Raw genomic sequence first — 18,257 nt, 5'->3', positions numbered from 1 at the left:
AAATTTCCAAAGTCTACATACTATCCTTAGTATCCTATATTACCTTGGACTAAACATTGGTTGATTGAGTCAATATGCATTTGAGTTTTTATTCAATCTAAACTTGATGTTTGTAATTAGATATAAGTCCATTTCTAGACCCACTTTTGTTTATTAACTTGTGTTATTTCTTTCTGCTGGTTTGCAATAGGGAGGACTGAAGTTGTAATAGTTATTGGTGTTGCTGGCAAGGACTGGACGCACAGAAAGCATTGTGTTTGATTATGAACAATATACTTCTTCCCTTGTAATCAAATCTGTTTGGATGGACCAAGATAAATTTAGTTTGATTTAGTTTGTATTTTTCTTCTGTTTGTTGTCAAATGCATGCTAATTATGTAATTACTTGAAAGAGTTGTATAATACTATAATCTTAGGACAGATATTTCCTACCCTTTACCACATTGAAGTTATACATGACTGTAATTAGAAGAATAGGAGTATTTTAATGTAAAATTAAATTGAATTTTTCAAAATCTCACTTGATCAAGATTTAAATTTTCTCTAGCAAAATTTAGTTTTGCTCAAGTGATTTAAGTTCTGCTCCAGCAAAGGACAAGCAACTTTCTGTAAAGATCTTGGTTGAGTGAGAGATAAGTGAGACTTTTAGTCTGAAATTTTTTTTTTCAATTATTGAAGAATTTGCTCGAGTAAGAAGGGTCGTTCACTCAAGAAACAATTGCAAAAAAAAAAACAAGTTTACTAGAAAATGTTGTAGAAAAACAAGGGAGCCTTGGCAACATTTTAGAGTATTTGTTTCAGCATAAGTGACCTTTTAAATGTACATTTTCTTTGGCAATGAACGTATAAGTCACCTTTCAAAATTGTTTTTTTTTATTATTATTATTACAACTCTTCATTGCTTATAAATAAACAACCATATTTTAGGGGTCAAATTTTGCTCTCCATATAATGAAATTCACAAAATTCCCCAATTTTGTTATTTGTAGAATCTTGTTGTCTTGAGATGCTAGGAAGCATGATACATGACACCTAGACATGCTAATATGCTATAAATATCTTGGTCTCCTAAGAGAAGTTAAGGGAGTTATATGGCTTTCGGCCCTAATATATACTATATAACTGAAGATAAACTACTCATATTTTTCATAGTTTCATGATAGTAAGTTAGTAACGACAACTTTGATAAGATGATTTTGCAGAAAATCATATTACAAAAATGAGAGAGAGAACACATTAAGCTTTAAGCATCATCAAAACAATTATTTTCTTGTATTTCCATCTACTCATCAAACGGCTCTTCGATAGTACCTATGAGAGGTAGGGTGCCCAATTTGTTCAAAATCGTTATTTCAAGTTCTTAGTCTTAATTTTTTTTTTTTTAAATATATATTTATAAAGATGTGATAAAAATTTAAACATTTGAAAATATATCATACCCTCAAAATACACAACCAAAAAAAAAAAAAACCAAAGATGTTTCTCTTATCAAATGAATAAGTCTGGTGGCATAGATTTTCAAGTACTTATTTGCATTCTACACTTGGATACCGATAGGTCCAAGCACAAAATCTACCATAATCACTCTTCCATTGATGCAAGTGAATTCACTCTTTTCAATTGTTTAATTACATTTATCTTTCATTTTTTGTTCTTTCTATTTGCATTTGTTGTATTAAATCACTAGCACCCTTTTAACTGATACATGACCAAACCGCAAATTAGTAACATTTATCTCACAGAAAAAATTAGTAAACAAAATTATGAAATCTGTTCCAGAAAACTGAAAGAGTAGAATAGTGGCTATCAACTAGAACAACATTGAGGTGGACTAACTAAAATTTCAGTAACAGTGGACCAAAACACAAACCTATTCCATCCACTTTTCCCAATGGCAGGGCCGAATAAATAAAGACCATTTCCTTGAAACATGGGACCTTTCATCAACGTCACTAGTGACCAAAATTAACTGCCAAGACTAAACCTTGGTGTCTTTTAAAATTAAGTCCTATCTATATCCCATAGCCTGAGTCTGAAGATTTTGGTTGTCTTCTAATAGACGGTCGTATTCAAGAAGTAGGTCTGCGGCTTGTTTTTGAAGGGCAGCAACATGGCTTTCAGCAGATTCAACTCTCTTATCTTTCTCTTCAGATTCTAGCTTCACCTTCTTCAAATTCTCTGATAGAGAAGCTATTTCTTCTTGCAGCCGCTTTATCTCCTTGCAAGCTTTCTCTTCTTTTTCTTTGAGTTCCGTCTTTTCCTTCTGAAGCCTTTCAACTTCCTCTTTTGAAGCTCCCACACTACTCCTCAATCCAATAAGCTTTTGGAGATAATGATGCATACGGTCAATTATGAATCCTAGAAATAGGGTAAAACCTGCAAATCAAATTCAAGCTTTCAGAAAACACTGGTCGGACCAATCTGAAAGGAAATTAAAGCAGACATCACCACAAGAGAAGCATTTCTTGCTAATGAAGGAAAATTTACAATCAGCTTATCGCTCACTGTATTTTGGTCAATAAGAACAGTGTGCTCCAAAACATGTGCCATGCTCTGATTGGTGATTGTACAAAACCAGAGAAGCTCAAATTGGCAAACAGCACTCAAAACTAAGAACAGTTGCCTCTAAACACAATTTATGGATGTTAAGAAACTACATTAAAAGATGTAATGAAACTGCATTATTCAATCACTTAGCCAATGGCGAAAGAAAACACCCAGCATTATTCAAACAAGATTTAAGGTATGTAAACCTCATCAATTTTGAGGAATGCAATCATCAAAAAGTAAAAAGTAGATAGTAACTTCATTGAAACTAGTCATTTTCTAAAGCCAAGTAATAGTTTGCATAAATCAGAAGCCACCAACAATCAATTTGTAATCTAGATGAGCATATGGTCATATAGGTGGCCACCTAATTTAAATCCTCACAAGTAGAAGGGGCTAGTCCCTCCCTGTATAGCTTCTATAATATTAGAATGTCAAACAAGACATCCCACCTAGCTCCTACTTTACTATATATATTTTTGAGATCATTAAGATTGCACATGTAGGGTAGCATCTTCACTATCAATTTTTTTTTGCACCAAATGACTATTGACTCCTTAGACATATACATATATGCACACATATGCCTTGTATAAAAACATGCAGATGAACGAATAGCATCAAACTAACATTTAGCATTTACATTCTTGTAAATGTTTATTGGCCTTTCATATTGTGACTGCAGAACCCTCACATCAAACTGATGGAAGTAAGATAAATAACTTTTCCTTTATAAGTTAATTATCAACCAAAAAAAAAAAAAAGGGTATGAAATTTCTGGTGGAATCCTTCGAAGGAACATTTAATGAGTGAGGACATGGGTTCAACACCCACTGCATGACCGTGTAATGGGCTGATAAAAAAATTTTGGTTGACACCTCCCAAACAACATGTGTGGCAATCTTGCTAAGATGTTAGAATAACAATGTATTAGCATTTATTTTAGAGCGTCACAAAAAGGGCTCCTCATAATCGCTTATATAAATCTACCTAGCACATGCCCAATAGGGGACTCACCACACAGCCACACAACACACACTGATACAAATCAATCCAGACAATTCAAACAATCTAGGATATCATGATCTCCCCCCACTTAAAATCCATGGCATTCTAGTCAGGGCTCATGTCACGTTGTAATGCAACCAAGCCACATAGCATTACTAGGTTCATTCTGCTACCATGTGTCACTATTCTAGGAAAATATTAACATCTGTGCTTTATCCTAAAAGAACAAGTCAAATTACAATTGAGACCCCTCCTAATCACTTATATAGCCTAGATCCAATTATTCATACACTCTGGCTATCATGACCATGACTAAAACACATTTTCAAAATAGTACATACACCCTACGGTTCCACCATAAAGTTAACAATTATTTTTTTAATCATGACTTTTAGACAGATCTAGCATCACCGCAAGTTGTAACCATTACAGTTCCTTTGACATGGTTAGACATGAATGAAAGAACATTAATGCTTTGGAGAAGAAAGAATTAAGTGGGAAATGTAAGTCAAGGTGCAGCTACTTTGGCTGGAATGGACTCTTTGTTATTAGAGACCTGCATTAAATTCCCATTTTTATCAATGGTCCCAGGGGGAGGGGGGGGGGGGGAGACCGGGACCTTGGATTACAGGTACATAGAAGTAGTTCAAGACAATAATAGAAATAATAGTTCCTCTTTGAATTTCAGTGTCCGAGAGAAAGAAAGAAAAAAAAAAAGTGTGACAGATAATTTATATAATAATTGGGGAACAGCAGATAATACTAAGAAATAGCAATCAAATTTACATAGTTGAGAAAAGATTTTTTTTGGGGGGGGGGGGGGGGAGGCAGGGGAGGCGAGCGGAAATAAGAATTTAATGGTACTTGTGCTATAATTATGACTGATGTTTTTATGTTCAAATCTCTACCGTCATAGCCATTAAACAGAAAGCAGAAAACACAAGAATGTGGCAAAACCAAACACATTCCATAATATAAGCAGAACATCCAAACAACTTCTTTTTTCTTTTTTAGAAAGTTCAAATGATTATAAGGAATAAATTGATCCTAAATTACTCATTAGTTTCCTCTCAAAAATAAAACCAATTGTTAATTTAGTGCAGTGATATTTGCTTGAAGTGAATATAAAACAATCATATATTTACTTGAGAAGCTTATTTTTGGCTTGCTTTAAGGATATAAAATAAAAGAGAGTTTGATTATCTCATAGGGTTTTAAGTTTAACTCAAGCTTCTCCATTTATTCACACTTCAAGTTGATGCAACACAGGAACACGGCCTACAAAAGTGGAAAATACAAAGTATAACCTCATGTAGTCATGGTTACATCACCATTTCTGATCAATTATCAGTTGCGTTAAAAACTTAAACTGTTAGGAAATGGTGAATTAATCATTTAATCTAACACTCCCCCTTCCATGTGGCCTAAACTAGCCTTATTAAATGGGGCCAAACACATGGGAATTCTATAAATGGGATTTAAGGTGGAGACAGGATTTGAATCCAAAACCTCTTGTTTTGATACCATGATAAAAAAAATTTGATAAGTAACAAACTTTATTCAAATTGAAAAATGTCAAAAAGAAAAAAAGGACAGGGCACACAGGCAGTGTGCTAGGAGGCAACAAAGAAAAAATCAAAACAGTAATGAAGGTACAAATATCAAGCATGTCAGGTAGAGACATGAAGGTAACGAAACCCAAAGCATTTGCCCATTCTAACAAAGTCTAAAGGATGAAAAGCTTCAACTCATGAATTCACCTTTCATCCCCTTCAAAAGTACGTGTATTCCTCTCCCTCCATATGACCCACATAACAAAATGAGGGATCATACTCCAAAGCAACTTAGTTTTGAGTCTACAACTCCTGCCTGACCAACTTGCTATAAGATCCACAACCCCGCACGGCATAACCCAATGATACCATGATAAATTACCAATTGCTTAAATAATTAAACTAGTACAAAATGGTGAATTTGGTCATTTAATCTAAAACAATTTCATTAATACATGATAGCATACTGCACATGTGTCATTACATAACATAACTTGCAAGTACAAGGGAGCATTACATGGTCAAATTCATAACTTAAGTTAGTCAGGTTACGGCTTCTGGCCTCTATTTCCAAATCATACATTTAATATTAACTAAATTTCTAAAACATAGAACAAAAACACCCATGTCCTGCCAGAAAAAGCATGGAAATCAAGAGAATTCAACAAACTAGGAACACAGAAGAAACAAAACACATGGTATACGTGGTTCACTTAACATTCCATGGACAAAGATACCAAACAATTCACTATTCACAAAGATTCAAACAAAAACCAAGCTTGGATGGATAAGTAAAAGGATTAAGCATAAAGCCAATTCCAACCAATTAAATACATCACCAAGCAGAACTTATAAATGAATCACATTAAGAGAGCCAGGCTAGTCAAGATCCCATACTCGACAACATTGAAACCACTGTACTATGGGGAAGGAATATTCCTAGGATTTACTATAAATTTCACGGGAGGCACAAGCTGTTGCTACTGCAGATACACTCCAACCAAAAGGCTCACTAAACACACTTCCTATGTCATTGACCCCTTGTAGCTTTTGACCAATGCCAGCAAATCCCTAGAAGCAAAATCCATATATATAGCTTCAACAATACTACCCTAGGAACTTGAGACCAATTTCAAACCCAGCGTTTCCGCAATTAAAAAGAAAAAACCAAATTGTATGCTTTAATTGTTTTGGTTAGAAATTAGAAGCTTTACTAATCTTATAATAGTTTAGGAACAAAGCATTAGTACTAGACCTGTTTCTTTTTCTTTTCCAGTTAAAATATGTCTCATCCTTGGAATATAGCCCATGCTATCATCCTTAAAATTTAAAATGTTCTGCATTTCATCCTTCCGTCCACTATCATTAAGTTTTTTGCCAACATGTTTGACAGAAGGGATAAAATTAGAACCTAGATGGTATTTCAGGGTCAAAAATAAAACCTAAATTATATTCATTTTGTATCTGAAATTTAGTTTATTTTCTATTTTCATCTCTAAAACATGTATACTGTTGGCCACGCTAACAAAAACCTTAACAAAAGTGGACAAAATGGCAAAATCATGAGCACTTTAAATTTTCAAGGACATAAATAGAACTTTTTAAATTTTAGAGATGAAAAAAATTGGTTATATTTCAAACATGAAAAGAATTTTGTCCCTTTTTTTTATAAGTAAATAAATTTCATTTAAAAAGTGCAAAAAGGGGTACCATTATGTACATTGGAAGTATAGAACAGAAGAGCCAAAAGGTAATAAATATAAGTAAACTATCATCTAAAATTCAAATGAGATAGGAATTCAATAAAGTTCAGGGAAGAGAAAGGACTTGTAGCCAATGTCCACTCATATAGGGATTTCTTTTTATTATTATTATTGGTAAGTTACACACGGACCTAGTGGGTCTTGAACCTACGACCTCACCCTCCACCTAGACTTGCAAGGGGAAGAGGTGCCCATTGATCAAGAGCTCATTGGCAGCTCATATAGGGAGTTCAAAAATAGTAACTTCAGCTGCACTATCAATAATTTGTTTCCCTCAAAAGTGCATACATTCCTCTCTCCAACTGCTCCACATTAAGCCCTAAGGAATTACGTATAAACAAAAGAATTAGAAACACCAATAGAACATTATCAAGAGAGGATAGTACATGGGCTTTTTAGGATGAAAACTGGCCTGATGTACTCCGTTCTAAGACAGGACTGTCTATGGACACGAGAAGTTGGGGTCTGGCCACAACCCCAAGGTGAAGTATTTCATTGATTCCAGCAAATGACTAACCAGCATGCAGACTCACGGCCTAAGAATGGAATCAATATCTTGTGCTATTTCATCAGATAAAAATACAGTTTCTTAATTCCCAAGATTTTTTTTACTTTTTTGTTTTCCTTTTTCTCTTTTTTTTATTTTTTTGCTTTTATGATTCTTTACTCTCTTGCCTACTCTATTTCTGGACAAAGTTTCTTTCTCTAGCAATCAACAGATCATTACTATACCATCAATACAAAAATGTGGATCTAGCAGCAATTCTCAACTGCTTTATTCCATAAATCTTTTTGACAATCAACAGGGATATTTCTGGCTAAGTGAAGAACCAAGACCTTAAGTACAAGTGCATATGGTGTTAGCCTCAATTTTTTCAGCTTTAGCTTTGGCGAAATATGGGAATGTTTGGGGTGGTTGGTGCACGAAAAAGGTGACAAGTGCACATAGTGTTAGCCTCTAGAGATTTATTAGAAGTGGTTAGAAGTGGCTGGTTGAACTTCTAAACTCCTGCGGTATGATGTGGGTGATGGTACTAGAGTCAAGTTTTGGAAGCATGTGTGGTGTGGTGTCAAAGACGCTTTTCCAGATCTTTACTGTCTTAGTAAGGCAAGGGACTCTTCAGTGGAAGAGGTTATGTGTTGGTCTAGTGGGAGGATTCATTGGAATTTTCATTTTCGTCGTTCACCTCAGGATTGGGAGGAAGAATCTTTTGACCGGTTTATGGACATTGTTTACTCTTCCAAAGTGCAGAGGGTTGGCCCTGATAAGGTTTGTTGGAAGCCAGCAAGGAGTAGAGGTTTTGAGGTTAGAGGTTAGAAGTTTTCATATTTCTTTCTACCCTCCTACTCTTTCTTTCCCTTGGAGGTTGGTGTGGCAATCAAAGGTTCCTCCAAGGGTGGATTTCTTTTCATGGTCAGCTTCTTTAGGTAAGATTCTTTATGGTTCTTGATTGGTGTTACATGAGTAAGAGGTGTGGAGAATCGATGGATCATCTTCTACTTCATTGCCCCATAGCTTTTGAGCTGCGGTCTTTGGTGTTTTTTTTGTTCGGACTTCATTGGGTTATGCCACATAAGGTAATTGAGTTGTTTGAGTCTTGGCAAGGTAAATTTGGGAGACATCGCAATATAGATTTTTGGAGACTTGTGCCACATTGCTTGATATGGTGTGTTTGGAATGAAAAAAATGCTAGATGCTTTGAGGGATGTGAACGGTCTTTGCTAGAGATTAAGTCCTTTTTCTTACCTACTCTCCTTGTATGGAGTGTGGCTCTGTTACATTTTGCTTGTTTTTTTCTTCTTATTTTACTTGATCATTGTAATTTTGATTCTTAATTTTTGCCCCCACAGTACATCCACAATGTACCTGAGTTGGCTATTTTTTCTTAATAAAATTTTTCGTTACCTATCAAAAATAAAATAAAATTCTCTTGCCTACTCTACTTCTGGACAAAGTTTCTTTCTCTAGCAATCAATAGATCATAACTATACCATCAATAGAAAAAAGGGATCCAGCAGCAATTCTTAACCGCTATATGCCATAAATTTTTTTGACAACCAACAGGGATATTTCTGGCTAAGTGAAGAACCAAGACCTTTAAGTACAAGCTGGGGATTTTAACTTATCTGGCTTCATCCTCTTAGCATAGTCTTTACGTTTAGTGCCTATTTGTTCTAGTTACTTTTCTTTCAAGCATAATTATTCTTTCCCTTGCAATTATACAAGAGAACTCCTACTTTTTTCCAGTCTACTGACTCCACTCCTTATGGGGCCACATATAAAAGTAAAATTTCATGCCATTTCTCAACATCCCGGCTCAAATCAATTTGGTCACAGAGCTACACTTTTTTTTTGCTACATTAAGTTGGGGGAGGGGATTGAGCCCAGGACCTTCCCGTTGGGGAGACCAAGAGGTGGCAACTGACCTAAGGGTCATTGGCACAGAGCTACACTCTTATCATATTTTAACCACAATCTCAAAATATTCCACACATTTTAATCATACTTTCTCCACACAATTACTTTTAAGACGCTTGCAACGCATAATATGAAAATAAATTGAAATTGAAATGCCTAATTTTACTCATACTTACCCCACATAAGTAATAACTTTTTATCATGCTATCAAAGCTATTAATTGGAAACCTCAATTTTTTCCATCTAAAACCATATTGCTGTGCAGCATTAAAAGCAAAGAAAAATTAAAATTCTAAACAGTGAAATAAACAAACAAGAAATCACAGAAGGAAAAAATAGAAGACATACCCATGAGTGAAGCCTCAAGCAAATGGGTCCTCCATAGAACCTGATCCATGGGTGACATGGTTCCAAGCTTTGCACCCTTGTTCTGGATCTTAACAATGCTCATAAGGCTTGATAGTAGAATCACAGACATGGTACCAGCTATAGTTTTCACAGTGGCAGGACCTTTCCCAGTCTTCAGCTGATCCAAACTCTTTATCACAAGCTCTCTCAAAGGCCCAATCTTGACCAATAGAAGAAATGCCAAAACACCCTCAGCAAACAAAACCAAGAACAACAACTGAATCATTTCTCTCCTTCAACAAAGCACACACACGCCTTGCTCCAACTTTGGAAAAAAAAGCCTTGATATTTCTCTCTCTCCAATGCCAATTAATATTCACAAAAATTTATAAAAACCCACTTCACCAAAACAAGTTTTAAGCTTTAAAAAATGAGGTTTTTTCAAATCCATAGATCCACAGACCCATCCATTAACAAAAAGCAAGAAACTTTCTTGCAGAGACCCATTTGTTCTTTCTGATTGGAACAAGAAAAACATACACCAGAACCATATCAGCAGTAAACAAATGCAAAAGCCTTAATTTTCCTAAAATGGGTTGAGGAAATAAAGGAAACCACTTCAAAAAACCTGGTTTTATCTTAAAACAATGAGGATTTTTTTTTTTTTTTTTTGAACCTAAAACAATGAGGATTTAAGGCCACAGATCAGTGCATTTAGTCATACGTAGAAAGAAAGAAAGAAAAAGCAGAGACCCATTTGTTCTTTTAATGGCTTTTTGTGAAAATTGATTTGGTAATTTTGGTTTGGGGATTAACGGGGTTGTAAATAAGCCAATTGGTTTTTTCTTTTTTGCTTTTTTTAGGCCAAAAGGTATTAAAGGGCCAAATGAAAAGAATATAGAAGGGTGTCACAGTCAAAAAGTGAAGAACTTGTGTCTAGAAGAGTAAAGGGCAAAATTAAAAAGCATATATAGTTAGGAGTGGAAGGCATTAGGGGCACACAGACACAAAGCCTGATATTATTATTATTGTTATCATCATGTGTATAGTATAGACTATAGAGAAGAAGTGTATGACTTTTTAGAGGTGGGGGAGATGATTGTTGTTGTGTACTTGTGTTGAGAATTGAGAGAGAAGTATTGTATATTGTACAGCTTTGGCTTTGGCTTTTAAATTTAACGGATGTACTGTTTGCTGTGCCCTTCTAATTGTTTCAAAAGACTTGCCACTACTTGTACTTTCTCAAGTCTGGCCCCCAGAACAGAAGCTCTAGCTTATTTGAAATGTGTGTTTGGCTTTAAATTAATTAAAAAATCAGTTTATTTTACCATTCAACTTATTTTTACTATTATTTATAAGTTTCATTATACTTTTAGTACTATTGATGGATTCTATTATACTATTTCAACTAATTATTAACTTTATTTATTGTATTTTAAGCAAAAAAATTTCAATAAAAACAAAATAAACGGATCTTAAACAAACTCGAACTATATGATATATATTTGTAACAAGGAGCTTCACATTAATCTAAAGCCCAATGTTTTGTCTTAAGGAGTAAGAGTAAGCCTTTTTTATTTTCCTTAATGCCAAGGGTTGCTTTTGAAATTAATCCCACCTATTAATACCAAGGCCTCTAAAAAACATTAGGCAATAAGCCATAAGGTCATTGGCGAATGCCAAAGGTTACTGCTTACTATGTTGTCTTTTCTTTCTTTCCTTCTTTTGAGTTTCTTTCTGGTGGGTCCACAAAAAAAAAAACAAAACAAAACAAAAAACAAAAATAGACCTAATCACTTTTTCTATATCAAATTAGTAATTTGAGCAAATCCGTCTAGCATTAGTTTATGAAAAATGCTAATAGATACTCTTAGAGTAATAGTTAACAATTCATTTTAAAAAAAATTTATAAAAATTTTATAAAAAAACAGTAATTAATTTTTTGATAGTTTTTTCATTTTCTATAAAAGTGGTGTCAAAACTTACCTAAAATATATTATTAACCATTGCCTTAAGGGCGCCTGTTAGCATGACCCTTTGATTTTTTTTTTTTTTCTAGGAAATGCCTTCATTTAAAGACTATTTTTTTATAATTATTCTTTAAAATAATTTATTTTTTTCTGAAAAATGATATGTTTTATTCCTATATTCTGTTTTTATTCTAGTAAGTCTTCAAAAAAACATGTTTATTAGAGAGAAATAATAATAACAAATATCTTCATATATATAATATTTGCCATTTTTTTTTCAATTGATTAAGTGGGTGATGATTCTAGCAAACATTATTGCAAGATTAGCAATGGAAACTACTGGTTAATTAATTGTAAGCAGTTAGGATTAGAGATAGCAATTATAGGCGCAATAATGGTCATAGTAATAAATTGGTTAATGTGATCATTTGCACAATGCTTAAAGCTAAAGCCTTAAAAGAAGTGTTCCTCAAAGAATTAAGTAGCTGCAATCAGTGTTCTTAGTTAAATTAATTTTGTTTCACTAATCCACTTTTCAATTGTTTCAAATGCAAAATCATTAGAGACATTGAGTTTCCTCTTCATTTTTTCTTCTTATTTTTCACCAGAGTTATTTTCCCCTAATTTTCCTTTTGCATAGCTAATATTATGGTACTGAGGCCTTCTTTTTCTAACATTTTTATCTTATAGTTGAACCACAGAATACTTTCCCCTTATCCTAAGCTAAACTCCATCTTTCGATGTGAGCAAGTTCCTGTAAGAATTAGTCCTATATTTATTATTAAAAAAATTGTTTTCATAAAATGAAATGAATATGACTTAGTTTATCCATTAAAAAAAAACCATTAACATGTTATGGTCATATACAGAAGTGAAATAAAAAAGTTTTGAAAGCAATATTTTTCCAAGATAACATTCAATTTTTTATAAAAAAAAAAAATTAAGTTACAAATAATACTAATTCATATGTTAATTTAAACTAATGAAAACTTGACATTATGGTCAATGCAATCCAAAAATTTAAAGAAATCTGATTAAATTAATTTTATTTCTTACTCAAACACATTCTAATTAATTAATGTAGTCATTTTATTTTTCTACAAATTTATATTATTTGAATTTTTATTTATTGAGACTCTTTGGTTAAATATATATCATATGTATATAAATGTTGTGAAAAAAAAAAAAGGTTACATGCTACCCTAATTCAATATTTTGTTTCTGAATATTAGTAGGGAGGGGAGGAAATGGGCTCAAATAAAGGGCCTACAGACATTTGGTAGACCCCTATGGACTAGTAACAAAGAGCCCAATGGGCTACTGGATACTGCTATTGGACAAGTGGAATAACTAGCAGTCTAGCACTAGCATAGAGCACCCGTCATTTGTAGAATTCTTGCCAAATGCCTTTTTTTCCTTTTCTGGGCTGTGTAATAGCCAAAATTCCACTTAAATGACTAAATTCAAAGATTGAATTAACATAATATGAAAGTGAAAATATTTGTTGTGGAACAGGCAAATTTTATATCTCTTACACAACTTTTTTCTAAATAAAACCTTTTGACATAATTGTATGTGTAAGAGAACCAATTTTTGTCATAAGGCCTTAAAAAATAACCCAAATAAATGAAATAATTAATAAGTCATAGATGCAAGGAGGGCGTTTGGGTTTTTTATTAACTTTTTATCATGTTTCATGTATAACATGTTTTATTTTTCTTCTTTTGTATAATTAATTACCATAGTAGTAGACTATCCTAAATTAACTATCCGACTATAATTTTTTTATTCAACATTTATTTTTTAGGGGTTTTTTATCTTTTATTTATATGAAAATAAATACATAAAAAGAAATTAGAAAGTATGTTAAAGAATTTTAATTACGAGTCCTTTCAAGCTGACCCTATCCTTCAAAGTCCTAATAAAGATCATAGGAATATAGAATACCAACTTATTTTATTCCAATAAATTTAAGACATATACCCAATTTATTTGATCCATTTGCTAATTCTCTTTTTAAAAATGAAGATTAATCGAACTTTACATGAATTTTCTCATAGAATTTAAGATATTTTAGTTCTACTTGTGATTTAATAAATATAATAAGGGTGAGTTTAGTTCGCCGTGATGTTACATTATGCCGTAATATTACGTTATTGTAATCTCAATACAAGAATACAACATCACATTGTTTATGAAGGTGATGATATTAAGATGATGTGATATATTTTGTATTTTAAAATATGATAATGTTAGAAAAAATAACATAAATCAAAAACTTTAATGTTATATTATTGTAATGTGCATCACATTAAAGGCACATCACTGCAAACCAAACGCTATAAGTTAAAAATTAAAATAACTTAGTTTGTTTGGTCATGCTAACAACAAAGAAGAAGAAGAAGAAAAATGCGTACACCACAAGCACTACACATTATGCATATCTTAGCGGCTTAGCCAAAATCTCAAAGAATGTGATTTGAACCGAGAAAGCAGGTACAATCTACTTACGGTTTGGGCATATCATATGTATTCAAACCTAAACCTCTGCTTGATCAAACATTTCTCTTAGTCAATTGTAATATTCATCTTGACTCTTTTTTTTTTTTCTTTTTTGCCCTTGCTATTTCTATACCATCAGCTAATGATAAACTGTTTATAAACTAAAATATAACTAGAAATTGTAAGAAATTCAAAATTATAACAAAATCAATTAGATTAGAAGCATGAAAATAAAATTTAGAACAAAACCAATTACTAAAGTATGGAGATCTTTCTATGATTCTATCTTTAAGGAGATAAGCTTTTTTTTTTTTTTTTTTTTGGGTAGAAAGGAGATAAGCATTATATCATTGGCAAAGCCTACAAACTGATACATTAGATCCTCATTGCACCTGTACGGCTATACCCTCCAAAATACAATACCCAACTAAATCATATTACGACTTAAACTAATTTTACAATAATAATTTATCCCAAAACTCCACCAAATAAAACTATCTTTCTTTGCCCCAAACATTCCCAATGCATACGTTTGTCTTATATACAATTCACTTGATATATCTATTGTAGTGTATTTCTTTTTCTTCTTTTTTTTTATTAAGGAATAGTGCAAATAGGCTAATTTATAGGCTAATGCGATTTACAAAAGATTAATGAAATTATAGTAAAACTATGTCATTTTGAGTTGCAGTGACATTTAACGGACACTTCATCCTAACACATAAACATAAAGCTAAAATCCAAATGATATACAACATATAAATTTTGAAATTTTAAAGTGCAAAATCAAAATTACTCCAAACTTTAAGAGTATATATATATAAAGAAAAATAACATTTGAAAAAAAAAAAACTAAATAATTGAAGGAATCAAAAGTTTTTGTCATTTAGCAACTTCACTGTAGTATGCGATTGTTGCATCTATTAAATTGTCACGTCCTTGTAAAGTGGTCCACACAGCCTTTACTTAGTAACATAGACAAAAACAAACCTACATGGCTTCTTTTTACCCACGCAAAATATAAATACAATCTCATTATACGGGTTATATGAAAAAAAAAAACAAAAAAACAAACAAACAAACAAATGGAAAAGAGCTTAAAAAAAAAACATGAAGGCAAAGTTTCTAGAATGAGCACAGAATAATTAAGGTTTGTGATTGATTTATTTATTCTTTTGATTTTAATTTGGCTTGGAGTTGTTGAGAGAGAGAGAGAGGCTTAATGAAAATTTCTAAGTAAATGGATAATTTTATTAGTAAATATTTGGAGGTCTTACGCAATTGCTTAACTTGCCTAGGGGTAGGGCCGACCAAGCCTGTAAAATGTCATTACCCTTTTAAATTTACATTTATTACATCCCATCAACTATCATTTGTAATAAATGTGAGGGAACATAAACCTTCAGATCATGTCCCTAAGTCAACCTCCGAGCTATAAGGAAGGCATGTTGTAGGATGTTACCTTGAGTTTATGGAGAAATTTTCACCAACTCCACTAACATAATCCCATAAATACTCCTTAAAAATAGTAAGGAATGTATGCACCATTTATTCTCATATCTCTATTATTTTTCTTTAAGTTGCCTCTATGCTCTTCATAACTAACTTGCTTGTTGAAATTTTCCCAACTAGTTCTACCAGTTGGTCTCCGGTCTAACGATTAGGCTACTCTTCTTTTTTTAGGTTGCCCATTGATGAACCTCAACACGTATAACCTCTATATCGGCTAGATTCCCTATTGCAATTCCTATTTTCTATCTCACCTATCTATAAAGACCATAGAGAGAGCCCTATGTCCACAATTCCATCTTCGATCAACTATAAAAAGTTGTTTCACTTAAAGTTGGAAATTATTTTCATCTTGATAAATTATTGATTGTCTCAAAAGTCTACACTGTTAAAAAATAGTAAGTTTGATCCTTTATCTAACATGTCCTATGCACGTATCCCTCGACAAATTTGTTAATGCTAGTTGTTAAATATTAACTCTAATACCATGATAAATATGCTAAAATATATGCAAAAGCGGAAATATAAAAAATTGAAAGTAATATAAGAACACAAGTGTTACGTGATTCAGCCTAATAGACTACAACCACGAAAAAAAAAAACCCTTAAGGACTATAAATTTTTTTTTTTGAGACAGAATTTTAACTTATAGCGTTCGCTCATGATGATATAGTTCTTTATCATCAGACTAAGACATCAATCAATTTTTGGTGTAAGCAAGTATTAAACCATTAGAAACTTTACCAATTGAGCTAATTGAAACTTACCCAATAGACTTGTAGTATAAGTAGAAGACTTAGCTTGCACACAAAGTTGGATTGAGCTTGTACCTGCTTGTTGGGCTATTATATCTCTAAGTCTAACACTAATGAGACAACTCAATAATCTTTTTATTTTTCTTTTTCTAGGAAATGCCTTCTTTTAAAGACTATTTTTTGATAATTACTCTTTAAATTATTTTTCTGAAAAATGATATGTTTTATTTCTATATTCTGTTTTTATTCTAGTAAGTCTTCAAAAAAAAAAACATGTTTATTAGAGAGAAATAATAATAACAAATATCTTCATATATATATATATATAATATTTGCATTTTTTTTTTCAATTGATTAAGTGGGTGATGATTCTAGCAAACATTTTTTTTTTTTTTTGAGAGAGATAGCAAACATTATTTCATGATCCGCAATGGAAACTACTGGCTAATTAATTTTAAGCAGTTAGGATTAGAGATAGCAATTATAGGCGCAATAATGGTCATAGTGGTAATAAATTGCTTAAGGTGATCATTTGCAAAATGCTTAAAGCTAAAGCCTAAAGGGAGTGTTCATCAAAGAATTAAGTAGATGCAATCAGTGTTCTTAGTTAACTTAATTTTGTTTCACTAATCCACTTTTCAATTGTGTCAAATGCAAAATCAATAGAGACAATGAGTTACCTCTTCATTTTTTTTTTTCTTATTTTTCACCAGAGTTATTGTAATTTTTTTTTTTGGCTTATTAGTTCTTACCACTTTTGAAACCTATATTTTTCCAAAATATGATTCAATTTTTCTAAAATTAATTTTTAAAGTTACAAATAATACTAATTCATGTATTAATTTAAACTGATGAGAACTTGACATTATGGTCAAAACAATCCAACAATTAAAAGAAATCTGATTAAATTAATTTTTTTTTCCTTATTCAAACACATTCTAATTAATTAATGTAGTTACTTTATTTTTCTACAAATTTATCTTATTTAAATTTTTATTTATTGAGACTCATTGGTTAAATATATATCATATGTATATAAATGTTGTGAAAAAAAAAAAAGGCTACATGCTACCCTAATTCAATATTTTGTTTCTGAATATTAGGGGGGAGGGGGGGAAATGGGCTCAAATGAAGGGCCCACAGACATTTGGTAGACCCATATGGACAAGTAACAACGAGCCCAATGGGCTACTGGATACAGCAATTGGACAAGCAAAATGACTAGCACTGGCAGAGAGCACCCGTCATTTGTAGAATTCTTGCCAAATGTCCTTTTTTTTCTTTTTTCTTTTTTCTTTTCTGGGCTGAGTATAGCCAAAATTCCACTTAAATGACTAAATTCAAAGATTAAATTAACATAATATGAAAGTGAAAATAGTTGTTGTGGAACAGGCAAATTTTATATCTCTTACACAATTTTTTTTTTCTAAATAAAGCCTTTTGACATAATTGTATCATTGTATGTGTAAGAGAACCAATTTTTGGAACACAATTTTTCTCATAAGGCCTTAAGAAAAAAAAAAAAAACCCATAAAAAATGAAAGAATTAATATGTCATAGATGCAAGGAGGGCTTTTGGGTTTTCTATTAACTTTTTATCATGTATCATGTAAAACATATATACATGTTTTATTTTTCTTCTTTTATATAATAATTAATTGCTATACTAGTAGACTATCCTAAACTAACTATCCGATTATAATTTTGTGCTATTCAACTTTTATTTTTTAGGGGTTTTTTTTTTAATCTTTTATAATACATATAAAAAGAAATTAGAAAGTATGCTAAAAGAATTTTTTTTTTATGCCCAAAAAAAAAAATTACGAGTCCTTTCAAGTTGACCCTATCCTTCAAAGTCCTAATAAAGATCATAGGAATGTAGA

General features: G+C 32.0%; 1 protein-coding gene across 1 annotated transcript; it reads right to left on the bottom strand.

Moving 5' to 3' along the window:
• Positions 1 to 1,707: 1,707 nt before the first annotated feature.
• On the bottom strand, positions 1,708 to 10,283 carry LOC142619061 (uncharacterized). Its single transcript, XM_075792140.1, has 3 exons — positions 10,267 to 10,283; positions 9,639 to 10,154; positions 1,708 to 2,376 (listed from the first exon to the last, which is right to left on the bottom strand). The coding sequence occupies exons 2-3, from the start codon at positions 9,922 to 9,924 to the stop codon at positions 2,009 to 2,011; spliced, it is 654 nt and encodes a 217-aa protein (XP_075648255.1). The 5' UTR covers positions 9,925 to 10,154; positions 10,267 to 10,283; the 3' UTR covers positions 1,708 to 2,008.
• Positions 10,284 to 18,257: the final 7,974 nt, after the last annotated feature.

This window comes from Castanea sativa, chromosome 12 (genome assembly GCF_040712315.1).
Source record: "Castanea sativa cultivar Marrone di Chiusa Pesio chromosome 12, ASM4071231v1".
Lineage (NCBI taxonomy): Eukaryota > Viridiplantae > Streptophyta > Magnoliopsida > Fagales > Fagaceae > Castanea > Castanea sativa.
This window is presented reverse-complemented; position numbering and strand designations above follow the sequence as displayed.

Bases quoted from the DNA above. Each gene is read 5' to 3' on its own strand.
- LOC142619061 (XM_075792140.1), bottom strand. From the start codon at position 9,924: ATGATTCAGTTGTTGTTCTTGGTTTTGTTTGCTGAGGGTGTTTTGGCA. The intron at 2,377-9,638 runs GTATGTCTTCTA...TTTGATTTGCAG, and splicing joins GCTTGAGGCTTCACTCATGG to GTTTTACCCTATTTCTAGGA.